General features: G+C 34.7%; 1 protein-coding gene across 1 annotated transcript in view; it reads right to left on the bottom strand.

The window, feature by feature from the left end:
- TRHDE (thyrotropin releasing hormone degrading enzyme) overlaps positions 1 to 24,702 on the bottom strand; it is a 378,788-nt gene that overhangs the window by 142,910 nt on the left and 211,176 nt on the right. The window contains exon 6 of the mRNA XM_027071244.2: positions 12,584 to 12,721. Within this exon, the coding sequence (XP_026927045.1) occupies positions 12,584 to 12,721 (138 nt within the window). The remainder of the gene's footprint in view (positions 1 to 12,583; positions 12,722 to 24,702) is intronic.

The raw sequence follows: 24,702 nt of genomic DNA, 5'->3' as shown, positions 1-24,702 counted from the left end.
CATCATCCTCTACCCAGGGAACAGCCAGGGCAAACACCCTAGTGTGGGAGGGGGGTTAGTTGGATTTAGGGAAAACAAGAGTTGGTGGAGCGGGAATAGCATGAGTGAAGGGACAGTAGTAATAGATGAAGTTGGGGGATACAAGAAAGAATAAATACTGGAAATACTCTGACAGCAGAGACAAGATTTCCTGACAAATAGGATGAGAAAAAAAAGAGGATTGAAGATGGCCTGAGAACTAGAAGTTGCCATCCACTGAGAAGGATCATATCATAACCTGCCTTCAAATATGTTTATTTGTAAAAAGTTTTATAGGTCTGACTTTAAACCCTTGGCTTGTTCACTCGCTAGATGTCTGGCCCTACGGAAATCACTTCCTTTTTTAAGTTTCAGTTTCATCAGTAAAATGGGTTGAAAATGCCTACATCCAAGTGTTCTGTTAGGAATAAAGATGATAACACATGCAAAGCATTTCACACAATGCCTCATAGATAGTGCTCATTAAATGATAGATATGCTTTACTGTTACTCTTAGTATAACTGCCGTCTTAATTTCATAGGTCTTATGTCTACTACTGGGTTATATTCTTGAAGGAAGAGGCTATCTTTTTTTTTTTTTTCTTCTACAGAAATGACCCGTTCTGTTTGTAGAGCTGGACTGTGCTCTCTTGGTGTCCTAATCGTGACCTGGTTGCCATACTGCTATGAGTGGGAAACCTGTTATCAGAAAAGACAATAGATGCAAATGGCTGGTTGGCTTTTTGTATTCACTTCTAAAAATTACAGAAATTGTATACATTTTCCTCTTTAGCCATACAGGAAATTTTCATAAAATACATCAACCTTGGTATAATAATTGTTCAAAAGTGTTCTTGTTTGTAAAGGATTCTCTTTAAATTTGCTTAAGTCATTTGGAAATCTCTTCCTCTCTCCCAAGCTTGTAGCAATTCATTTCAATGTGGCATCATATGTAAATTTAATGAGCATTCGCACACTTTCATCATCCAGGTTATTGGGTCATTGATTCTTATTTCCCTTTGTGCTTTTAGAGCAAAGAGACTATCTCAATCCATCTTTCCCAGTCTTTCTATCTATGGACAGTATTTTCCTGTTTCCATTGTATGTTAGGATAAAAGCATCTTCTTTTTCAATTACACTTAAAATAGAAAATTGTTATTTCACTGGAATGTAATTTTTTAACAGACTAGCTATCACTTTTTTTCTTCCCATCCTAAAAATATGCATGTAATTTTAAGAGGTTTTCTTTTAATCCTGGCCTTGAGACTATCCATATTGAACATCACTCAGTATTTATTCAAAATCACTCAGTTCTTAAATTCAAATCTACACAAATTAGTATTGGGTCTGTTGGTTCCTAACCTTTATTTCTGTATAATCTTCTCTACCCCTATAATACACCACTACATCAAAAAGTTATTTAAAGTATAATGAAATTGCTATGAAGGAAGAATAACAAAAAACAGAAGTGGGAATAATTTCAATAATTATTAAGGAAATAATTACAAGACATGATAAGCCAATGAAGCACTGATGCAATGAGAGGTTGATTGTTGGCGGAGGTTAATGCTGTTTGGTAACAGGGATCTTCAGGGAGGAACACAGAAAAGTAGCAGCAAAACGTTTCTATTAAGTATTACACACTACCACACAAAAAATAAATTCTATATATTACAGCTCTAGTCACTACAATCTTTTCTAAAATGTCTCAATCTATCATATTGCTTTTAATATTATTTTAATCTCTTCCTCACCTACAGGAATATTCTTTATAAAGTACAATTTTAATTATGTTATTCCTCTGCTTGATATTCTTCATTGGTTTCTCTTGACCTGCTGGATAAAGTTCAAACTTTTTAGTATCACATAAGAGGTCCTCCAAGTTCTTACCTGCTCATCTCCTCAGCCTGCCTATTACCCTAAACCCTCACTGTTCTATAACCATGTCGAACCTGATGTTCCACTCAATCAAGGAACATCAGGGTGCTCCTTTCCTAACCCTCCTCTACAGAATGGTCCTTGTTTGCTTTTTTGTCACTCCCCTCCCTTTTCCCCCTGCAACTATATATTGTACATATGTCTATCATAACACCTAAGACTCTGAGGTTGGCATCCATTACTTTTTCCTACATATCCTTTTTTTTTTAATGTGGTCTATCTCTCCTGCCAAAGGATGAGCTCATGACCCATGCTAGCTAGTTAGAATATTCATAGGAATTGTTCTTCCCTTGGACATAGGGATTGGTCAGTGGTGATCTATTACCTAATCGGAAAAAAATTATAACCCTTTGTGGAAATAGAGATTCCGTTGTGATGAAATAAGTTTGCTCTTTCTCTGGGCTTCTTAGGATCACAAAGTTGAGGCCCCTATCAGCCTAGATTTCTTTGGGGTCACCCCTCTAGAATAATTCAGAAATTAAGTCAGATACAGGTGAAGAGCCAAGAAGCTGATGACATTGTTAAAATACGTGGAGCCAACCATTCTTAAAGCTATGACTACATCTCATACTTGACAGATTTTTAGTCAATGAATTCCTTTTTATCCCTAAATATGGTTTGAGTTAGTTGTCCACATTTAAAATGGATATATTGCTATTAATACTCATATGTTATTACACTGGTTTATTTATATCCTGTCTCTGCTTTATGTCTTATTGATCATTTCCCTAGTACTCAGCACACAGTGCCTGGGACATAAGCAGAAGCTTATCAAATTACTTTGGAATGAATGTTCTAGCCAAACTTGTTGGTAAAAATATGGTAGTGGTTAAGAACAATGGCTCTGGAACTTGAGTTCCTGGGAAACATATCCTTAGATTGCCCACAAGTCAATGTCCTCATCTTTAAAATGAGAATCATGAAAACAACACCCCCCCATAAGGAGATTATGAGAATTCGATGAGTTAATAGATATAAAGACTTTGGCACAGTGCCTGGCCCCAAGTAAGCATGCAACAAATACTAGCAGCTAATCTTATTTATAGCTTGTAAAATTATCTCTGTTACCTGTCATACATCCCCGAATGACATGATTTACCTATTCCATCTATAAAGTTAAATTGGTTATTTCATGTTATCCATCTACAAACTTACCTGATAGGAAGAACCTGAGAAAAGCCAAATCAGAGAACTAGTCTAAGACATGAAGTGTACATCAAGGCCTGATACAGAGATTCTCAAAATGAAGTCCCTGAGATTCCTACCAAATTCTTTTTTTCTTTAATTTTTTTTTAACGTTTATTTATTTTTGAGACAGAGAGAGACAGAGCATGAATGGGGGAGGGTCAGAGAGAGGGAGACACAGAATCGGAAGCAGGCTCCAGGCTCTGAGCTGTCAGCACAGAGCCTGACGCGGGGCTCAAACTCACGGACCGCGAGATCATGACCTGAGCTGAAGTCAGACGCTTAACCGACTGAGCCACCCAGGCGCCCCGATTTCTACCAAATTCTAATCTTTATTTTTCCACATTTACATTTGAAGATTATTTTTCAGATATGCCACTATTTTTCACTACATTTTTAAAGTTTGATTTTAGCACAATGTGGGTGAATCCAAACAATAAGGGCCCATCAAGAAAGCAAGATGAACAAGTAGACAGAAAATCAATATGGATAGAACAGATTTGAACAACTCTATCAACCAACTTTACCTAACATTTATAAAATATTCCAGTCAACGACGGTGGAATACACATTCTTTTGAAGTGCATAGGGTACATTTACCAACAGACACCGAATCCTGGGCCATAAAACAAGCCTTGATAACTAAGAAAATTCAAATCATACAGAATATGTTTTACTGATCACAGTAGAATTAAATAAGACATAAAGAACAGAAACTTTTCTGGAAAATCTTCAAATACATGTAAACTAAATAACACACTTTAAATAACCCATGGGGCAACTAACAAATCAAATAGGAAATTAGAAAGTATCTTAAAGTGAATGAAAATGAAACCTCCATGTATCAAAATCTGAGGCATCCATTAGCTAGAGAAAATTTATGGGATAAACATCTGAATTAGAATAGAAAAAAAAGGCCTTCAATTAATGACCTAAACTTGCACCTAAAGAAACCAGAATAAAGAGGGGTGCCTAGGTGGCTCAGTCAGTCAAGCGTCTGACTTCAGCTCAGGTCATGATCTCACGGTTTGTGGGTTCAATTCCATGTTGGGCTCTGCATTGAAAGCTCAGAGCCAGGAGCCTCTTTCAGATTTTGTGTCTCCCTCTCTCTCGGCCCTTCCCATGCTCGTGCTGTCTCCCTCTCTCTCTCAAAAATAAACAGTTTAAAAAAAGGAAGAAAGAAGAAAATAGTAATAATTAGGAAATCTATAACATAGAAAGTAAGAGTACGAATCAATTAAGCCAAAAGCTGAACTTTTGAAAATAAAATGTATAAACTTCTAGCTATACTAATCAGAACAGTAAGAATAAGACAAAAATTAACAATATCTGGAGTTAGAGAGGTGATATTATTAAAGATTCTCTGGTTATTAAAAGGATAATGAGAGAAAATATCATATACAACTTGATGCCAATAAATGAAACTTCTTAGATAAAATGAGCCAAATCCTTGAAAAGATACAAACTACAAAGCTTAGTCAAGAAGCATAAATAGGGGCACCTGGGTGGCTCAGTCAGTTGGGCAGCCTACTTCGGCTCAGTTGTGATCTCACAGCGGGTGAGTTCCAGCCCCATGTCAGGCTCTGTGCTCACAGCTCAGAGCCTGGATCCTGCTTCGAATTCTGTGTCTTCCTCTCTCTCTGCCCCTCCCTCACTCACGCTCTGTCTCTCTCTTTCTCAAAAATAAACATTAAAAAAAATTTTTTTAAAGAAGCGTAAATAACCCGAATCTGCTAATATTATCAAAATTAAGTTACTAGCTAAAAATCTTCCCATGAAGGAATTCCAGGCCCAGATTGCTGTACTGGTAAATTCTACCACATATTTAACAAACAAAACAAAACAAAACAAAACAAAACAGAACAAAACAAAACAAAAAGAATATAATTCTACATAAATTCTCCCAGAAAATTGAAAAGAAGGCAATAGTTTCCCTTTATGAGGCTAGCATTATAGTGATAACAAAACCAGAAAAAGATGTTACAGGGAAACAAAATTACATACTGATACCTGTCATGAGCGTAGATGCAAAATTTGTAAACATTTTCTTAGTAAATTGAATTCAACAATATATTTTTAAAAATACATTATGACCAAATGATATTTGTCCCAGGAATGCAATGATAGTCTAACATTAAAACTCACTCAACATAATTCATCATATTAACAAATTAAAAAATAAAATAAGGGGTGCTTGGGTGGCTCATTCGGTTCAGCGTCCGACTTTGGCTCAGGTCATGATCTCACGGTCCGTGAGTTCGAGCCCAGCGTTGGGCTCTGTGCTGACAGCTCAGAGCCTGGAGCCTGCTTCGGATTCTGTGTCCCCCTCTCTCTCTCTGCCCCTCCCCTACTCAGGCTCTGTCTCTCCCTGTCTCAGAAATAAATAAACATTAAAAATAATTTAAAAATAAAATAAAATAAAAATGACCATCTTAACTGATGGGGAAAAGGCATTTGATGCAATCAGCATCAATTTTGGATTAAAACTCTCAGCAGTTCAGGAATACAATGCAATTTCTTCAACCTGATAAAGAGTATTTATAAAACTTTAGAAGAAACATCATATCTAATGGTGAAAGACTGAATGCATTGCTCCTAATATCAGGAACAATACAAGGATGTCTGCTCTCATTGCTTCTATTTAACATTGCACAAGGTAAACATACAAAAATCAATTGTATTGCTATATAGAGCAAAAAAAGCAGAAATGGGAATTAAAATGAATATCAATTACAATAGCCTATAAATGTGAAATACTTAGAACCGAATCCAAAAATAGATATAAAAGATCTATTCACTGAAAACTACACTACTGAGAAAAAACAAAGAGAACCTAAATGGATGGAAAGGTGTACTGTGTTCATGGGTCACTTGGTATTGCTAAGGTGTCAGTTCTCCCAAATTGCCTTATAAATGCAATGCAATCCCTGCAATTCCCAGAGAGTTTTTATAGAAATTGAAAAACTCATTCTGAAATTCATAAGGAAATTCAAAGTGTCAAGAATAGTCAAAAGACCTTCAAAAATGTCGAAGAAAGAGGATTAACAACCTTAATTCAAAGTTTATCATAAAACCGCGGTAATCAAGGTTGTATGGTATTGGCACCAACATAGACAAACATATTCTTGAGAGAACAAAATAAATAGTCCAGAAATAGACCCATGCATCTATAGTTCACTGACTTTTAACCAATGTGAAATGGCAATTCAATGTGAAAACACTAGGGCTTTTAAGAAATATTTCTTCAAAAATTAAGTATCTCTACGCAAAAAAAGAAAAAGAAAAATATTTGATTCAAACTTCACACCAATACAAAAATAAGCTGAAAATAGGTTATAGATCTAAATATAAACCTAAAACTATACAACTTATAGAGGAAAAAAAAGGAAAAACTTTCCTGACCTTGAGTTGGTCAAAGATCTTTAAAATATTACACTGATGGGGCGCCTGGGTGGCTTAGTTGGTTAAGCATCCAACTTCAACTCAGGTCATGATCTCACGGTTTGTGGGAGAGACCTGAGTCGGGCTCTGTGCTGACAGCTCAGAGCCTGGAGCCTGCTTAGGATTCTGTGTCTCCTTGTCTCTCTGTCCCTCCCCCACTTGCAGTCTGCCTCTTTCTCTCTCTCTCAAAAATAAATAAACGTAAAATTTAAAAAAATTTAAATATTACACTCATAATACCATCAATTGAAGAAAAACATGATAAAGTGTACTTAATCAAAACTAAAATCTTTAGTTTTCAGAAACATGCTATTATAAACATAAGGGTCAGGTGACAAACTGGGAAAAATAGTATTTGCGTATCATATATCTTATATCTGTGTTCAAAGTATATGAAGAATCCCCAAAACTTAATAACAAGAAAACAAACAATCAAATTTTTAAAAAATGGGCAAAGGATTTGAACTAACCTTTCACTAATGAAGGTATAGGAGGAAAAATATCAAATGAAAAACTTGTCAACATCAATAGCTGTTAGGGAAACATAATTTACAACTACAGTGAGATAACATTACAATATCTAAAATTAAAAGAATTGATTATACCATGTTTGTATTGGTGAAGATGTGGAGAAAGCAGAAGTTTGATACATGTTTGGAGGGAATATACTATGTTTCAATGGTACAACTATATTGGAAAACAATTCAGAGCAGTCTTAAAACATTGAACATACCTACCATATCACATGGACATTCCACCTTTAGGTATTTACCCAAGAGAAACAAAAGTGAATATACATACAAGATTGGCACACAAATGTTCATAGCAGCTTTATTTGTAACAGCCCCAAACTATAAACAACCCAAATATTCAAGAGAATGAAGAAATTGTACTATATCCATGTATTCTACAACATGAATATATCTCAAAATCATTATGTTGAATGAAAGAAAGCAGACCAAAAAAGAGTACATACATATTATTTCATCTATATAAAACTCTAGAAATGCAATTTAATCTGTAGTGAAAAAGTTGATCAATGGAGTAGAGAGGAGAGATGGAAAAGTGATTACAAAGAGGCACAAGAAAATATTTGATGGATATGTTCAGTAACTGGGTCGTAGTGATGCTTTCACTGTATACATATGTCAGAACATATCAAATTGTACTTTTTAACATGTACAGTTTATTGTATTTTAATTATACCTTAGTATAGTTGTTAAATTTTTTTCTTGTGAAATCTTCTTTGAAAAACAGCATATCTATCATCACTTAAAAACACACAGGAAAACAGAATTTTCAGTGGTAATAGCACTGAAAGATACACAGCATAAAGATACATAGCATAAAGATACATAGATAGGAAGACAAGCCCCTAGCTAACATCATACTAAGTGGTGAAAGGTTAAAAGCCTTTCCTCCAAGATCAGGAAAAGACAAGGATGCCCACTCTCACCATTTCTATCCAAAATAGAACTGGAAATACTAGCCATTGCCATAGCAACTAAGCAAGAACAAGAAATACAAGATATCCAAATCAGAAAAGGAAGAAGTAAAATTATTTCTCTGTGTAGATGATATCTCATATATAGAAACCCCTAAAGATTCCCCCAAAAGCTGTTGCAACTAATACATTAATTCAGTAAATTTGCAAGATCCAAATTTTACATACACAAATCACTTGTATTTCTACACACTAACACTGAACTATCTAAAAGAGAAATTTAAAAAGCAATCCTATGCTATTTACAGTAGCATCAAAGGCCATAAAATACTTAGGAATACAGTTAACCAATTAGGTGAAAGACTTGTACACTGAGAACCATAAGACATTGATGAAAGAGATTGAAGACAGAAATAAATGAAAAGATACCCTGTGATCTTGGATTGGAAGAATTAATACTGTGAGAATCTCCATACTAGTCAAAGTGTTGTACAGATGCAGTGTAATCGTTATCAAAGTTCCAATGGCATTTTTCACAGAAAACAAAACAAAACAAAACAAAACAAAACTATCTTATAGACCCCAGATAGCCAAAACAATCCTGAGAGAGAACAAAGCTGGAGGACTCTCACTTTCTGATTCAAGCTATATTACACAAAGCTATAGTGATCAAAACCATATGATAATGGCAAAACAAAAACAAAAACAGCTACATAGAACTAGTAGAGCAGAAAGAACAGAGAGTCAAGATATAAATCCAATCACATGTGGTCAACTAATTTGTGACAAGATCACTAAGAACACACAATGAGGAAATGACAGTCTCTTTAACAAATGGTCTTGGGAAAACTGGATATCCCTATGCAAAATAATCAAATTGGACCCCTATCTTATACCACTTACAAAAATCAACTAAAAATGGATCAAGGATTCCAATGTAAGACCTGAAACCATAAAACTCCTAGAAGAAATCATGAGAGAAAAATCCTTAGCATTAATTTTAGCAATGAATTCTTAGATAAGACACCAAAAGCACAGGCAACAGAAACAAAATAAACAAATGAGACTATATCAAACTAAAAGCTTTGGCACAAAAAAGGAAACAATAAATTGAAAAGGCAACCTACAAAATGGAAGAAAATATTTGCAAAATATATAATTATAAAATATAAAAACATACACAAAACTCATAAAGAACTCATACAAAAAAAATCCCAACAAATGGTCTAATTAAAAATGGGCGAAGGGGGGCGCCTGGGTGGCTCAGTTGGTTAAGCCTCCGACTTCAGCTCAGGTCACGATCTCGCGGTCCGTGGGTTCGAGCCCCGCGACGGGCTCTGGGCTGATGGCTCGGAGCCTGGAGCCTGCTTCCGATTCTGTGTCTCCCTCTCTCTCTGCCCCTCCCCCATTCATGCTCTGTCTCTCTCTGTCTCAAAAATAAAGGTTAAAAAAAATTTTAAAAAAATGGGTGAAGGACCTGAATAAATATTTTCTCCAAAGATATTCAATTTGGCCAAATGGTCCATATCAAAAGGTGTTCAATATCACCATTTATCAGGGAAATACATATGAAAACCACAAAGAGACACTAAATAACTGTTAAAATGGCTACTTTCAAAAAGATAAGGGGCGCCTGGGTAGCTCATTTGGTTGGGCGTTGGGTGTCTGACTTCGGCTCAGGTCATGATCTTATGGCTTATGGGTTTGAGCTCCATGTTGGGCTCTGTGCTGACAGCTCAGAGCCTAGAGCCTGTTTCAGATTCTGTGTCTCCCTCTCTCTCTGCCCCTCCCACACTCGTACTCTGTGTGTGTGTGTGTGTGTGTGTGTGTGTGTGTGTGTGTGTATGCGTGTCTCAAAAAATGAATAAATATTTTAAAAATTAAAAAAAAAAAAAGATAAGACATAGGGGGCACCTGGCTGGCTCATTTGGTGAGCCTGTGAGCAACTCTTGATCTCAGAGTTGTGAGTTCAAGCCCTATGTTGGGCATGAAGTTACTTTAAAAAAAAAAAAAAAAGATAAGAAATAACAAATGCTAGCAAGGACAAGGAGAAAAGATAACCCTTACACAGTGGTGGTGGGAATGTAAACTGGTATAAACATGATGGAAAACAATATGGAAGTTTCTCAGGAAATTAAAAATAGAATTACCATAAGATCTAGCAATATATCTCTTGGGTATACATCCAAAGGAAATGAAATCAGTATCTCAAAGAGATATCTGCATGTCCATGTTCCTTTCAGCTTTAATTCACAATAGCCAAGATACAGAAATAATATAAATGTCTTCCAATGGATAAATAAAGAAAATGTTACATATTTTAAATGTGATATATATTACATATATATATATATGTATATATGTATATATATATACATGATTCAGCCATTAAAAAAAGAGAGAAATCCTGCCATTTGCAACCACACTGATAAACATGGAGGGCATTATGCTAAGTAAAAAAAGCCAGACAGAATGGTAAATGCTATAAGGTATTACTTATTTGTGAAATCTTAGGGGAAAAAAAAAGGCCGATTTCATAGAAACAGAATAGAATGGTGGTAGACAAGGGCTCAGGGAAGGAGGAAATGGGGTGATGTGGGTCAAAGGGTACAAATTTTCAGTTATAATAAATTCTCATGATCTAATGTATGGCATGGTTGCTATAGTTAATAACATAATACCATATACTTGAAAGTTGCTGAGAGTATATCTTTGGCATTCTCACCACATACACAAACAGGAAAAAGAGTTAACCATGTGAGGTGGTAGATATGTTCATAATCTTAATCATGGTAATCATTCCATAATGTATATTTATATCGAAACCTCACACCCTGCGCTTTAAATATATACAATTACTTTTGTCAATTATTCCTCAACAAAGTTAAAAAAAAAAAAGATACGTGGCTAGAGGCAAGTCAGCCAGTACCCTTTATGATGGTGTTCTTAAACACTGTGGCACAGTCTGCTCATTTCTCACCTTTATAGGTTGGCAAGACTCTGTACCAAACTGTGGAAAGGGTAAAATAATAATCATTACATATATTTTTTCCTACTGTTTTGATTCTTAAACTTCTTAAAAACATTTCAAATTCTCAAATATATGGAATCTGGAATAGATGTTATCGATGTATAAATACATCTAAATGTATTTAACCAAGATAATATTTTCTTGATCGTTATTAATGTGGAAGTAAAATTGGCATTTACACATAGTTTTAGAGAATCGGTAGCAGGTAGAAATTAAGTCCAGACAAGTCTCCAAACTCATCTCAAGCTATCTTAATAATATTTTTCTATGTTTTCTAACTCACAGCCCATTTCCATATGCCAAGAAGAAGGGAAGAATCGTATCTTCTGCACTATATTTTAGGAATAAGTACAGTTGAAAAAACTGAATGTAGATCCAACAAAATATGGCCCCCAAAACCTCATATATAAAAATTAATATATATTCTAAATTTCGATATTTTACATAAATACATTAATATATATTTCAAAAACGGTTCTATACTTCTGCTTATTTTTCCAAATCATCAAAAACCCCTTTATAGCCAATGAAATGATCAGTGACTTGAAAAAACATTTTCTAACACAATTTTATCTTTACATATTATAGCATATAATATTAAATGATAATCATTGAGCTAGTAATTTCCTGAGGGCAAAACAGAATATCCAAATTAATGTACAAATCATCTGATTTGATCATCTGGTCAATCACTATATGACTTCTAGTTGTAAATAGGAATATTTCAGGAAAAATATTAACAACAGTTTTTAAAATTTTTAAACATTATTGAATCAATAAACTATGTGGAAATCCCAGTAAATGCAATTCAATCTACACCAAAGATGAACTAGACTTTAACACTATCTTAACAATTACTAAGTGGCTACTGAGTATTAAACAGAGATGTACATGCTCATGTTAAATTAGAACTAAGGGATAGAGATAAAAGGAAAAATTTTAATCCACGTTAACAATGGGAAAAAGTTCAAAGTCTATCTTATTTCTGTGTCGAGTCATTGGTCCAAAATCTTTGTCAGTCATAGTCTAGCCTTTAAAATTTCATTTATCATGATTATTATCCAAGAAAGATGTTTAATTCCCTAAATTTCCTTAAATAATGTTTATAAAATGCCTATGTCACTGCCTACACCGATTTGCATCAGCCAACCCAAAATAAGCAACTATTTAAGGAGCACTGATGACAAATAATTTGTCACTATATAGGTCAGCTCTCTTGTTAGTAATAATAAAAACTGACATTTACACAACACCATTTGTACAGAAATTTCATATTGAGTCTCCAAACATTTATTCATTAATACTTCCAACATTTCTATGCACTATTTGGCAAACATTCATCTCCATTTCACTGATTTATAAAGCAAAACCCTAACTCATAAAATGACATGAACCTAGTTACTCCATTTTCTACCTCAGTCCATTTCTATCTGCCAGGAAGAAGAGAAGAATAAATCTAGCATGAAATAGTTTGGCTACCTCGGGAGATATCCAATTCGTGGCATTTGGGTCTTATCTATTCCCACCTTTTTATAGGCGATCCAGTCAAACACCCTGTCAATATCTGTTGCCTGTAGCACTTCCTGTGATACTGGATGGGAACTGGCCAAGCCGTCAAGCAGCATCACTTCATGCAGAACATCCGTCAGAAACCTCTGTTTTTCCTGCAATACAGTAGATGTGGCAATATCATAGGTGATTCATGGTTATGACAGAATGTGTGTGACAACATGAACAGAACGTGTGTTACTTAACAGACGATGCTCATCAGCCTACATGGTAAGACTGAACTTCAAAGAGAACCCAGTGAATAAAATGCCTCTTCAATTACTCTAAAATGAGAGTGGTTGATTTGAGCACAACGTGAAACAAAATCAATGGGCTACAATGGGCCCTAAATAGATTAAAAAACAATGGACTGTTCCTTAACAGGGGTTAAAGCAAATTCAGACAGTGGGCACATAAATGAAATAGACTAAGCTTGTTTATGTGTTCTACAGGATGAAGACTGCAGTTTCAGACCCAAATAACCTTTTTAGTGAAGTTCAATATAAGAATAATAACTAAATCTCAGGGTTCCAGTGCTATTTTGCTATTTACACCGTTTATTTGTAGAACCATCTGAGCAGCACACACTCTCTCTCTCTCATCCTCCCACTTTTCCTTCCCCAAACCTCCCCTCCCATGTAATTTTCACTCTAACACACTCACCTACACACACACACACACCACCACCACCACCACCACCACCACCACCACCACCACATTTATTCTGTGAAAGAATTTCAGGAAACCACAACAAATAACAAAAGGCATATTGACATCAACTATATTCGTAGACATGAATGTGAATTCAGGATAATGAACATAAAGTGGAGATCAATAGGTATTAACAACCCATTACTATAAAGTGGTGAAAACAAAGAAAATCATAAGATTTCTATTCGGTGTGATGTTGAGGCCTTTGTATTTGCTCTGATAAAAGCTGATTTGTTATATTAGAAATAAACTGTAAAGGAAAAGTACTTCTCTGTTGCTTTTGTTTTAAGAAGCTTGCTTTAGAGAAACAGCTTGGGTTTTGTTAACAAAAATGCTGGCAGCTATTAGTTCTCCTGGCCTCCTGCCTTCACTGAGGGAGGAGGGAAAAAAAAAGAAACTGGAAGCGATAACAAGGCTAAATAGCCCCCAGATAGTTGGGACCTGAGGAGTATCATTACAGATATTAAAGACTGCAACACTTAAATTGCTATAGCTAATTCTGAACTCACTCCTGGAGCCTCCTACTTTGAGCCGGCAGATGAGCCGCATGTTATTTCTGAGTGAGTCGTAATGTCAAGCTGAGATTACACCAATCTTGGATTTAAAAAAAAAAAAATAGAAATGGAGAATAAATATGATTAAAAAAAGGAATAGTTAACTAGGCATATATGTGTGCTCTTTAAATCTGCTTCTAAAGAAGCATCTTAGTTCATCATATGTTCAATGATTTAGTATATTTAATCAATAATTTAATTAATTCTCCAGCCAACTACATACTATAAGGTTTATTTCTTAATAGCTTATTTTTATAGTCTGTGGACCATAGATCTAATTTCTTCAGCCCTTTTTTGGTCTGAGATTTTCTCGTCAATGGTCTATACTCCATCAAACTGAATTGGGACTGAACTGCTCCCAGAAGTCTGCTTCAGCCCCCAAGAGCCAATGGTGAGAAGTTCAAACTTACAATGAATTGACAATATGACATAAACTGATACTGTATTTCTTCTCAAATGAAGTTCCTAATTCAAGACAAAATTAAGGAGAGTGAAGTTGGGCTTTATGATTTACAATTTTAATGGGGTTCCTGGGTAGCTCAGTCAGTTAGGCGTCCCACTCCACTCAGGTCATGATCTCGTGGTGAGTTTGAGCCCCACGATGGGCTCTGTGCTGACAGCTCAGAGCCTGGAGCCTGCTTCGGATTCTGTGTCCCCCTCTCTCTCTGCCCCTCCCCTGTTGACTCTCTCTCTCTCTCTCTCTCTCTCTCTCTCTCAAATAAATTTTTAAAAATTTTAATATAAAATTTTAAAATAAAATGATTGGTAGTTTATTTTAGGACCACTATAAAATAAAGATAAGATCTCAGACAAAAGGCCTAGATTGAGAGAGTAAGAGAAAATCATGTATTTCCAAAATAAAAATGTTAATGTTACTTTTAAGCAGGTATGCAATCTTGTTACTCTTACTCAATTTAAAAACACACATTAAAACTATTTGATATTGGAATTAACGGGCGGGATCATGGAATATATCACTATACCTCAACTTCACTGATGAACACTTTTATTTATAAGAAATACCAGTTGAAGATATGATTTCCATTCTGAAGAAAAAATATACAACTCTTTAAATAGTGGTTGCCCACTCCATTATGGAACTCAAACATCTGATCGAAACCATAGTGTAAAATGAACTTAAAATAGTGTTTTATCTGAATCCTAATTTATACTATTTAGCACCAATAAACATATATTGGTCAATATGAAAATTCAGTATACATATCTTCTTTGGCTAGCAATATGATTTTAAATGATATAAAGCAATTAATTACAAATAGTTATAAATTAATTACAAATAATGATATAAAGCAAGTAATTAGTAAAGTGAAACCTAAGGTAAATTTCTAAAACGAAACTCTCTTATTTAAGGAAATACAAGTTATACGTAATATGTTGCTTCACGCTTCTGGAGGAAAACAAAAACAAACCTTTGCCTCCTCAGTAGAATTTCAAGAAACAGTGTTTAAATTTAACAATGTTGAATCGTTAGCAAAAGGTTCATTTTCTACATTGTTGGAGAGAATGATATTGTATAACTGAGGGAAAAAAAAGACATTAAAGGAGATTAAAAGGGAGGAGAAAAAAATAAAAAAGAAAAGCTTGGCAGACGAACACTCACCAAACTTGGAAGAGAGAACACCTTAAACTGAGGAAGAGAAAAGAAAATTCTAGCCAGAGGCAAATCCAATTTAACAAAACTACAAAGAGTTTCCAGGAGAGATGGTGCTAATTTCTTTATAAAAACTTGTGTCACTTTAAAATTAAAAAATGATCTTAGCTTGTCAGTCCCCTGCTGGGGTGCTCTCCCCCCATGCTCAACAACAATAATGATAACAGCAACGATTACAAAGTTTTGATTAATTGCCTACTGCCAACCTGAGACCATTAAAATTTCAAAATAAAGTTAAAGAAATCCTGGCTCTAATATGAGATAAGAGATCAAACAAAATAGTTGGATTCTGTGAACAAAATAGTGGTTTTCTCTTACAGACTAGAAATGCCAAAGGAAATTTGAAGGAAAAAAAATACTGTAAAATGGAATTAGTTATGCAAAGTTTAATGGAAGAAGTAGAATTTGTCTGATCCTTGAAGGAGTTTTAAAATTGTGTGTGTGTGTGTGTGTGTGTGGAGAGAATAGTATATTTATGGTGCATATTTAACAGATAGCTTTTATTCTAGTTCATATATTAAGGTCACCATGACAAACTAATTTACCACTTTCAAAAAGCAGCACAATAAGGTAAAACATAAAACTATAAAATCTGTGTAAATGAGTTTAATGTTAATAATAAGAATAAATCCTATCAGTCTAATATAGACCCTTCTTGGAGTTTTTACATGTCTACATTTAAACAGTTCAAATAATATTGAATGTATGATTTTCTATTGAACTGTTTTCAAAAACATATTACCTTTGAATTTTTGGAGAACAGTGCAAAGGTTTTTCAGATAGGTAAAGAAAATGTGAATAAACAGAGAATGACATGGGAAAAGAAGAAAACTTCCATTATTTTGCTCATTCATTCATTTAACAAATATGTATTAAATTCCTACTCTATGCCAGATATTATGCTGTGTCTGGGGAAGAAATATATGACTCAAACTTAGTTTCTAACCTTAAAGAACTCAAAAGTGTAACAGAAAGACAGATAAACAGCTAACTGGATTATAATATGATGGATGTTATAAAACACAAAGGATGAAATGATTAATTAGTTCAGAAAAGGCTTCACAGAGGAAGTGACATTAAAGTGGGTAGTTGAAGGATGAAGGGTTACTTAGATGAATGGGGGAAGCAGCTTTTAAAAAAAGGGCAAATCCAGGCAGAGAAAACATGAAAAACAGCTACTCTGTTTGAATCCTGTTACCAGGTGGAAGAGTTTGGTCTTAATAAATAGGCAGTAGCAGGCATAATAACATAATAAAAGTAGTGTCTTCGGAAAATTAACTTATCTGTGGTATACAGGGTGGCTTGAGGTCTGCAGAGACGGGAGGCAGAAAGTGGCTATTGTACTCAGAGCTGATGTGGTGATGATGTATTAGAACAAGGTGCTGCTGAAGGGCTGTGGTATCTGAGAGATATTTTGAATGAAAAATCAACCAACATTGATGCCTTGATGCCCTGGTCCCCTTAGTGGATGATGGAGACGAAGTATTAAGAGATAACTACATAGCTTTTAGACTTGATGGAATTTTTAAAGGGTGGGGGGAAGCTACTGAAAGAAATGGAGTAGTGGAATAAAGTTTGTTTTTGTAGTGCAAGCTAAAAAGATCACTTTGTGACACGTTACAAGTAATATGACAGCGAACATCCAAAGAGCAATATGCTACAGGCAACTTGAAGGAAAGGCCTGGGTCTGAGGAGAAAGCGCTAAACATCTTTTGGCAATAAATTATAGTTTGCATGAAAATATAAATAAAATCTCAGAAGGAATCTTCTCTTTTTTTATTATTTCTTACAATATTAGCATTTCATAGACCAGTATCTAGTAATATATGTAAAGGGAGTTATTAAGAATTTTTATCACAGTGTTAGATATACTTGACAAATTATATTCCTTAACATCTCAAAAAGGCTTCTGCCCAGACATGCCAAATTCTAAAGGGGTAACAGTGAATATGCCTGATCTAACCATGGTCCAGCCACCGGCATGGTGATGAGTGGGAAAACAGGAAGTACTATTGAAAGGTAAGGACGACAGCAAGTTTCTACAGGAAGTCTTGGTAATTTCAGTAAAAAGCAATATAAGGCGGACACTTTGACTCGGGCACCAGGAAAGAAAAAAAAAATCAGAGAACAATCTGAATCAAGATCAAAGAAAGTCAAACACATCAAACCAGACTACGATGAGAGTGAAGCCTGAACCAGTTCAAGCAGTGGTGAGGTGCTCATAGGCATGAAAAGAGCAGGAAAAACAGTTCTCAGGGCAGAAGTGGGTTGTATAAGAGCAGCCACAAGGACTCAATTTTCCAGGAGGATGGATGTAAACCCAAATGGCTCTTTGGCGTTCCTAGGAGAAAAGACAGGCACACTGCTACAAAGTTAATGAAAGTGTCCCACACCAGAAGTAATACATTTGTCATTCGCTAGCTGGGTGACCTTGAGCAAGTTACTCAGTATTTTTAGACTTCAGCACCTTCATTTGTAAACATATGTGGTTGTGAAGATTAAATAAGAGAATTTGTTCTACAAATATTTATTGAGCACCTGCTATATCCCAGATGGTATGCCTGGTTCTGAAGATAAAAAAGATACAAAGGCATGGATTCGACCTTCAACGATTTTCTAGTAGTAAAAAGAGAGACAAAGATGAAAACAAATATTAAAAAACCATTTGCTGTATGTAAAAGTGGAAGTAGGTTCAGGATAAGGTGTGCCTATACAAAGAAGGCTGTGATTTGTTCTGCCGGGGGAGAAAGCAGGAAAAGCCTCTGAACCGAAGTCCGTGTTGAGTCCTTAAGGATGATTTGAGTTTTCTAGACGGAGACAACAGAAAAGGGCATTTTGGACAGAAAGGAGTATCTTGGAAAAGTCATGGAGATTTAATGGCTTGTTTGGGAGAGTACAGAGTTTTCTGTGAGAGAAGGCAGGAAGGAAAATGAGGTAAATGACTAGCAATTTTCACAGAGAGATTGACAAGAACATATTCATCAAGGATCCTCTATGTCAGGTTAGGAAGCTAAAATTGGAAAGTGACATCATCATATGCACATTGAGAGAGATTATGAATAAATGGTGGAAAGAGGACTAGGGGTGAGGAGCAACCAGAAACAAAAATAGGATGATATTGAATAATTATGCACAAAGGACACATATATGGGGCATTATCTTTGTGATCACAAGATACTGTACCAATTATTTCTCTAAAATCTAGTTCAATTTTGTGACGATCAATGATGATCAACAAGGCATTTATTTGGGATTCCAAGATGTATGAATTAAATGTAGATTTAGACATCAATACAGACAAATACCTACATAGACATGTATGAGGATGCATGTATAGATAACCAAATAGACACAAATATTTCCTTTTTCAGTATTTTTATTTGTTTAAATTAGTGTCTTATTCCAATATCTAATGTTCACAGTATTAGTTTGCTTTGTACATGTGACGTCCCTTTAGAGGTTGGGGAGAGAAACACAGTTGCGACCCAACTCCTGCCTCCAAGCAATTCCCATTACAATAAGGAAGACAGACAAGTGTACAAATCATTAATATCATCCGATGGGTTGAGTATTGGTTGCATAAATAAAGTACTATGGGAGTAGAGAATAGAAATAAAGTTATGGGTAGAAATGCTTTCAGTGTCTATGACCACATCGATTCCACCTCACTTGATCTATCAATAAGAAGAAATAAGGATACTGTGTCATGTTCTATCCCTCTGGATATATATTCTACCATGAGATGAAGACTTTTAAGAACTCATGGGTTAAACAAAATGCCAAGTAAAGCATTATTAATCTGAGTTTCTTGCTACACAAGACTAGAACAAACTATATAGCTATGCACAGCATTGCACGGTTTGGTATTTTCAGTCTTGTTCTTGGTGATTCATTCAAACCATGGCGAAGGTTAAAACCAAAGAATATGATCAGGAATTCAACCAAGAGAAGTAAACATATTGAGAGACAATATTAATCAGGTGTTATGTAATATACTATCTCTGTAACTTTGCAATTATCACCTTTGTAAACAACACGATGCCATTTTTGTAAAAATTAGAAATTATTTGGGTTCCAAGTTTCCTAAAATATTAAAATAATTTTACTCTGTAATTTTATATTGTCATCCTACTTTTTTAAAGTTATAAAATGTCCAAAAGTATTTCCAGCTTTACTCAGTTGAAAGTTACTTGTGCAATGTACTTGTGCAATATTATGCCATTATTTAGCCAATAGGCTAACATTTCGTAGACACCTAAATCATATAGATAGAGAAAATAAAACTAAAAAGGTATTGAAAATAAATGTTGCTTCCCTTTAGGGATGTACCTTAAAAATTAACATTTTACAATTTCATGTTTAAAATACACATGCCAAAGATGTTAATAATCATTTTCATGTGCAGCTTGTTAATATTTTTAATATTAATTTAATATTTTAATAATTTAATATCTCTATTTTTAATAGAGATAATTAAAAATCAAACTTGTGTAAACACACTATGTAGTAGGCATTGAAGAATAATTTTTAAAATAATCACTTTAATGCCTACAATGAAATAAGCACTATACTGAAATTTTTACTTCTGTATTTGTTTACATAACCTTAAACAGAAAATGGTACATAAACATAATAATCCAGGCAGCTTACTATTGATATAACATTATTCTGGGATTTCACACAAGCTTTATAATAAGTAACTAAAATGCATTCTGTATGTTCTTATTTCTTTTACCTATCAACCACATTTCATCCCCCACCAAGCCACAAATGCTCTAAGATGCCTAATTCAGTGCATAAACTAAAAAAGCAATCATATTTCTATAAGCCTGTCTCCAATGACTTTATAAGCCTCTCATAACCCCAAATAACCCCCTGCACAGGTTTCCATGAACTGCTATACTCTCAAACGTGACTAACACAGAGAAAGTGGGTTAAATTGTCTCTTCCATGACTATATCCTTCAGCTGCCTTATGTTTTGTTTGTAATGTCCAAGTTGAAGGTGTCATGTCTCATATCATCCAAAATGTGGCACAGCTAAGGGAAAATGCTAAGATGAAACACAAAATGTGCTATCGCATTATATACAACTAAATTATGAACCTTCTGCAGACTTACTCAAGAACCTTAAAAGGAGAGCAGTATTGATATGGCAGAAGGTATCATCAATTAGGCACTCATGTTTTCATTAATTATGATAATCCTGGGTCTTATGGAACAATCAAGATGTACTTCAAATAATGTCAATCACAATAATAATTATGAACAGGTTGTCTAATTACATAGCTCATTCCAATTCTAGCAGCCCAAAAAATCACTGTGAATAATAACCATATGCCATATGCTTCATATAACCCTCTTAAAATGTTCATACCGTTTAGCTCCTGTTCACTTTTTTAGGATTTCTTGACACCTTTCCCTCTATTTTCCTTCAAACACTGATCCAATACAGTTTAATATATTTTACTTTTTTAATGTTTTATTATTTATTTATTGAGAGAGAGAGAGAGAGAGAGAGAGAGAGAGGGAAGGGCAGAGAGAGAGGAAGAGAGAGAATCCCAAGCAGGCTCCATGCTGACAGCACAGAGCTGGACAGTAGGTTTGATCCCATGAACCATAATGTGGTGACCTGAACCAAAATCGAGTTGGAAGCTTAACCCACTAAGCCACCCAGGAGTCCCTCATATATTTTAAATCTCAATATCATTTTTAATTCAATGAATGAGTTCCTAATATAGATATAGAAACTGTTATAAACTTTCACAATTGGTCTGTTGACCTTCACTTCATAATTTTTTTGTTAAATTTGACCAGACTTTTATTATTGAACACCTCATAGATGCTATACTTGGGGTTAAATCCTGAGAAATGATGGCAAAATAAAGTCTCTAACCTGATGAAGCATATTGTTTACTAAGGGAGATTTACTTCCTGTCCTTTGTTAGTTAACATGAACTAATTCCCTGCTCTTTCACATGTCATTTTAGGATCCTTTCCTTAGACTTTAAACTTCTGACAGACAATAGCTTCTTTAACTTTTTCCATAACCTTATCTCTATTTTGGCAGTAAGAATATTTTTCTCTATCTCTATGCCTAATTTTTTTTTGACATGCTGATCAGACATTTCAGTAAAATCAAATTTGCTAATCTTCTCTGATACCCACACATTTGTTTCTCGCATCTATCACAAGGACTCTGTAATATTTTGCAGACACATTAATAATACGCTAATCAAGGCATTATAATATTTGATTGATAAAATGTAATTCAGAATATCTTTTAAATGCACACTGACTAATCATCTTAAACAGAATCACTTTCTGTTTAAATTCTAATGAAAACTTTCTTATACCATTCAGTCTGGAAGAATTCCAAGGATAAACCAATCCCTGCCTAAAGTTATTAACATGGTTACCAAGTGGCTAATTCATTTTATGTTATTTTAATTTGTGAACTAAATAATAATTCAAATGACTTTAATTCTGTAATAAAATTCTTATTAATTTGATGAGTGAAATTTATTACACATTTTTGTACTTTAATTTCAGCATTTAGTGGTATAAATGGTCAGTTCATCAAATAACCTAGCTTGATAAAACTTTATATTTGATGCCAGATCAAAGAAGTCTGTATTTTAGATGAAAATGAAAAGTATTACTTTTTTTCAAATTTCAAAGATTTAATAACCCATAACAACTCAAGACATATGGTATTTATGGCTCAGAAAGTTAACCAATTCAGAAAATTCCATATTTATTCCCAGATCTCAAAGTAAGCTACTATAATATTTATACTTTGATTGTGATATTTGTAAAAACATTTTCACCATTCAGAATGCAAAATCTGAACTAGCAATTCATTTATAAAGTGCAAAAATATTAAAATATTAGCATTCTAGCATCATTCAGAAATGGAATAGATGTATTCAAAAGTATTTTGTGAAGGCAATTTCTTTTCTCCTACTAATTTTTTGGTATTATTATTAAAAATAACTAATGACTCTATTGTGATCCTCATTTTATAGAAAGTCCACTGGCTTGCCCAAGTTTGCCTAAGAACTGGGTATTGAGGGGTGCCTGGGTGGCTCAGTAGATTGATCATCCGACTTCGGCTCAGGTTACAATCTTGTGGTTAGTGGGTTCCAGCCCCAAGTGGGACTCTGTGCTGACAGCTCAGAGCCTGGAGCCTGCTTCGGATTCTGTGTCTCCCTCTCTCTCTACCTCTCCCCTGCTCATGCTCTGTCTCTGTCTCCATCTCAAAAATAAACATTTTAAAACATGTTTTAATTAAAAAAAAAGCACTAGGTACTGAACCTGGCCAATTTGGCTGTAGAGTCCATGCTCTTAGCCAATACACCACGTTCGCCAGAATTAGGGGAAATAATAGAGCAACTGTTTGTATGCACTCCACTGGAAACCATTCTCAAACTCAACTAAAACCCAATGGGCATAAAATACTGCTTCTGGTATAACCAGAGAGATAAATTAGGGGCATTACTCAGACCTCATTGCTGGACCAACCATCAGCATTAACCTAGTGATGAGATTCTTACAAAATTAATGGAGACTCTATTTAAGTATATTCAATAAGGACTGAGGTAGACGCAGATGGAAATTCTGTTCTTGAGTCTAGTTACAGCCAAGAAAATCAGACTTATCATCTTTGCTTAACAGTAGGAAATGTTGATCTGACCTAGAATGTTATTCACACACTTCCATCAGCCACTAAGGCCAATGCTGAGATTGTGTGGCTAATTTCCACAATAGCCATGGTGTAGACATGCACCAAATCACACATCTACAAATGCACTAGCACACAAGGGTGCACATGTCTACTCACAGGCTTCCCTATAGCTTTGGTTTGGTTTCTGATTCTACACAGAAGTTTATTTTTTTTTCTTTTTTAAAGTTTTAATTTTAATTCCAGCTAGTTAACATACAGTGTAATATTAATTTCAGGTGTACATTACAGTGATTCAACACTTCCATACATCACCCTGTGCTCATGACGACATGTGCCCTCTCTCACCCCCATCACCTATTTCATCCATCCCCCTACCCACCTCCCCTCTGGTAATTACTATTTTTTAATATTGGATTCACAATATTCCCCCGAGAAGATAATTTTTGGACCATAAAGGTATTATCATTACGCTTAAGTAGCTAAGAGTAACAATAATATTGGTGAAAATGATAGTAAAAACGACATTTTTTTTTTATTCTTGAAATTTTCCTGTGACAACAACAGCACAGGTATTTCATACACATTTTGAAGATGAAGAAAGAAACAAGATCACACAACTAGTAAAGCATCAAGAGTCAAAAATTTAATCCATGGAATAGGTAGAAAAAAGGGAGTGAACCTCATTCTAGGAAACTGTAAAGTAACATTACTCTGACGAAAATAACTTAACTAAATTGGTAAAAGAGATCTATAAGGATTTGATATTTCACACTCATCAGTGCATTCCCTGTCTCTAGTAGAGAAACTAGCAAAAAAAAAAGTGAGTATCCAATAAATGTTTGTTAAATAGTGAAACATGAATAAGTCAAGATAGATTAATCCCTTGAAATATTTTGTCAATGAAGGGCCCAAAAATGTCAGCAAAATGTTTAACAACAAATAGAAAAATGTTGTTTTGTTGTGAGAAGCCAAATTATTTTCAAACCTGGGAAATGATATGGCTTGTCAGCTCTCAAAAGAAGCCAACAATTCCAAGAAACCTCCTTATTATCTTAAAACTAAGCCAAAGCTTTATTTAAAGAGTTTTTATTTTTAATAAGTCATCTGCAATAGTGTATTATGTTTAAGATTCTTCAAATTGGACCATTCGTGTGGGTAGTTAGGAAGAGAATATAACTAATACCAAATTTTCCCTGATGGAGCACTTGACCTAATCTTATCTTTAATCAGACAACTTGGGAAATAAATAATGTTTACTTATTTATTTTGAAATATTTGTTTATTTTTGTGATAAAGAAGAAAGAGAGAGAGAGAGGATCTGATGCAGGCTCTGTGCTGACAGCAAAAAGCCCCATGCGGGGCTTGAACTCACGAACCATGAGATCATGACCTGACTCAAGTCAGACACTTAAACAAATGAGCCACCCAGGCACCCCAGGAAATAAATAATACTTAAATGAAAATACCATACCACC

Source organism: Acinonyx jubatus, chromosome B4 (assembly GCF_027475565.1).
Source record: "Acinonyx jubatus isolate Ajub_Pintada_27869175 chromosome B4, VMU_Ajub_asm_v1.0, whole genome shotgun sequence".
Taxonomy (NCBI): domain Eukaryota; kingdom Metazoa; phylum Chordata; class Mammalia; order Carnivora; family Felidae; genus Acinonyx; species Acinonyx jubatus.
This window is presented reverse-complemented; position numbering and strand designations above follow the sequence as displayed.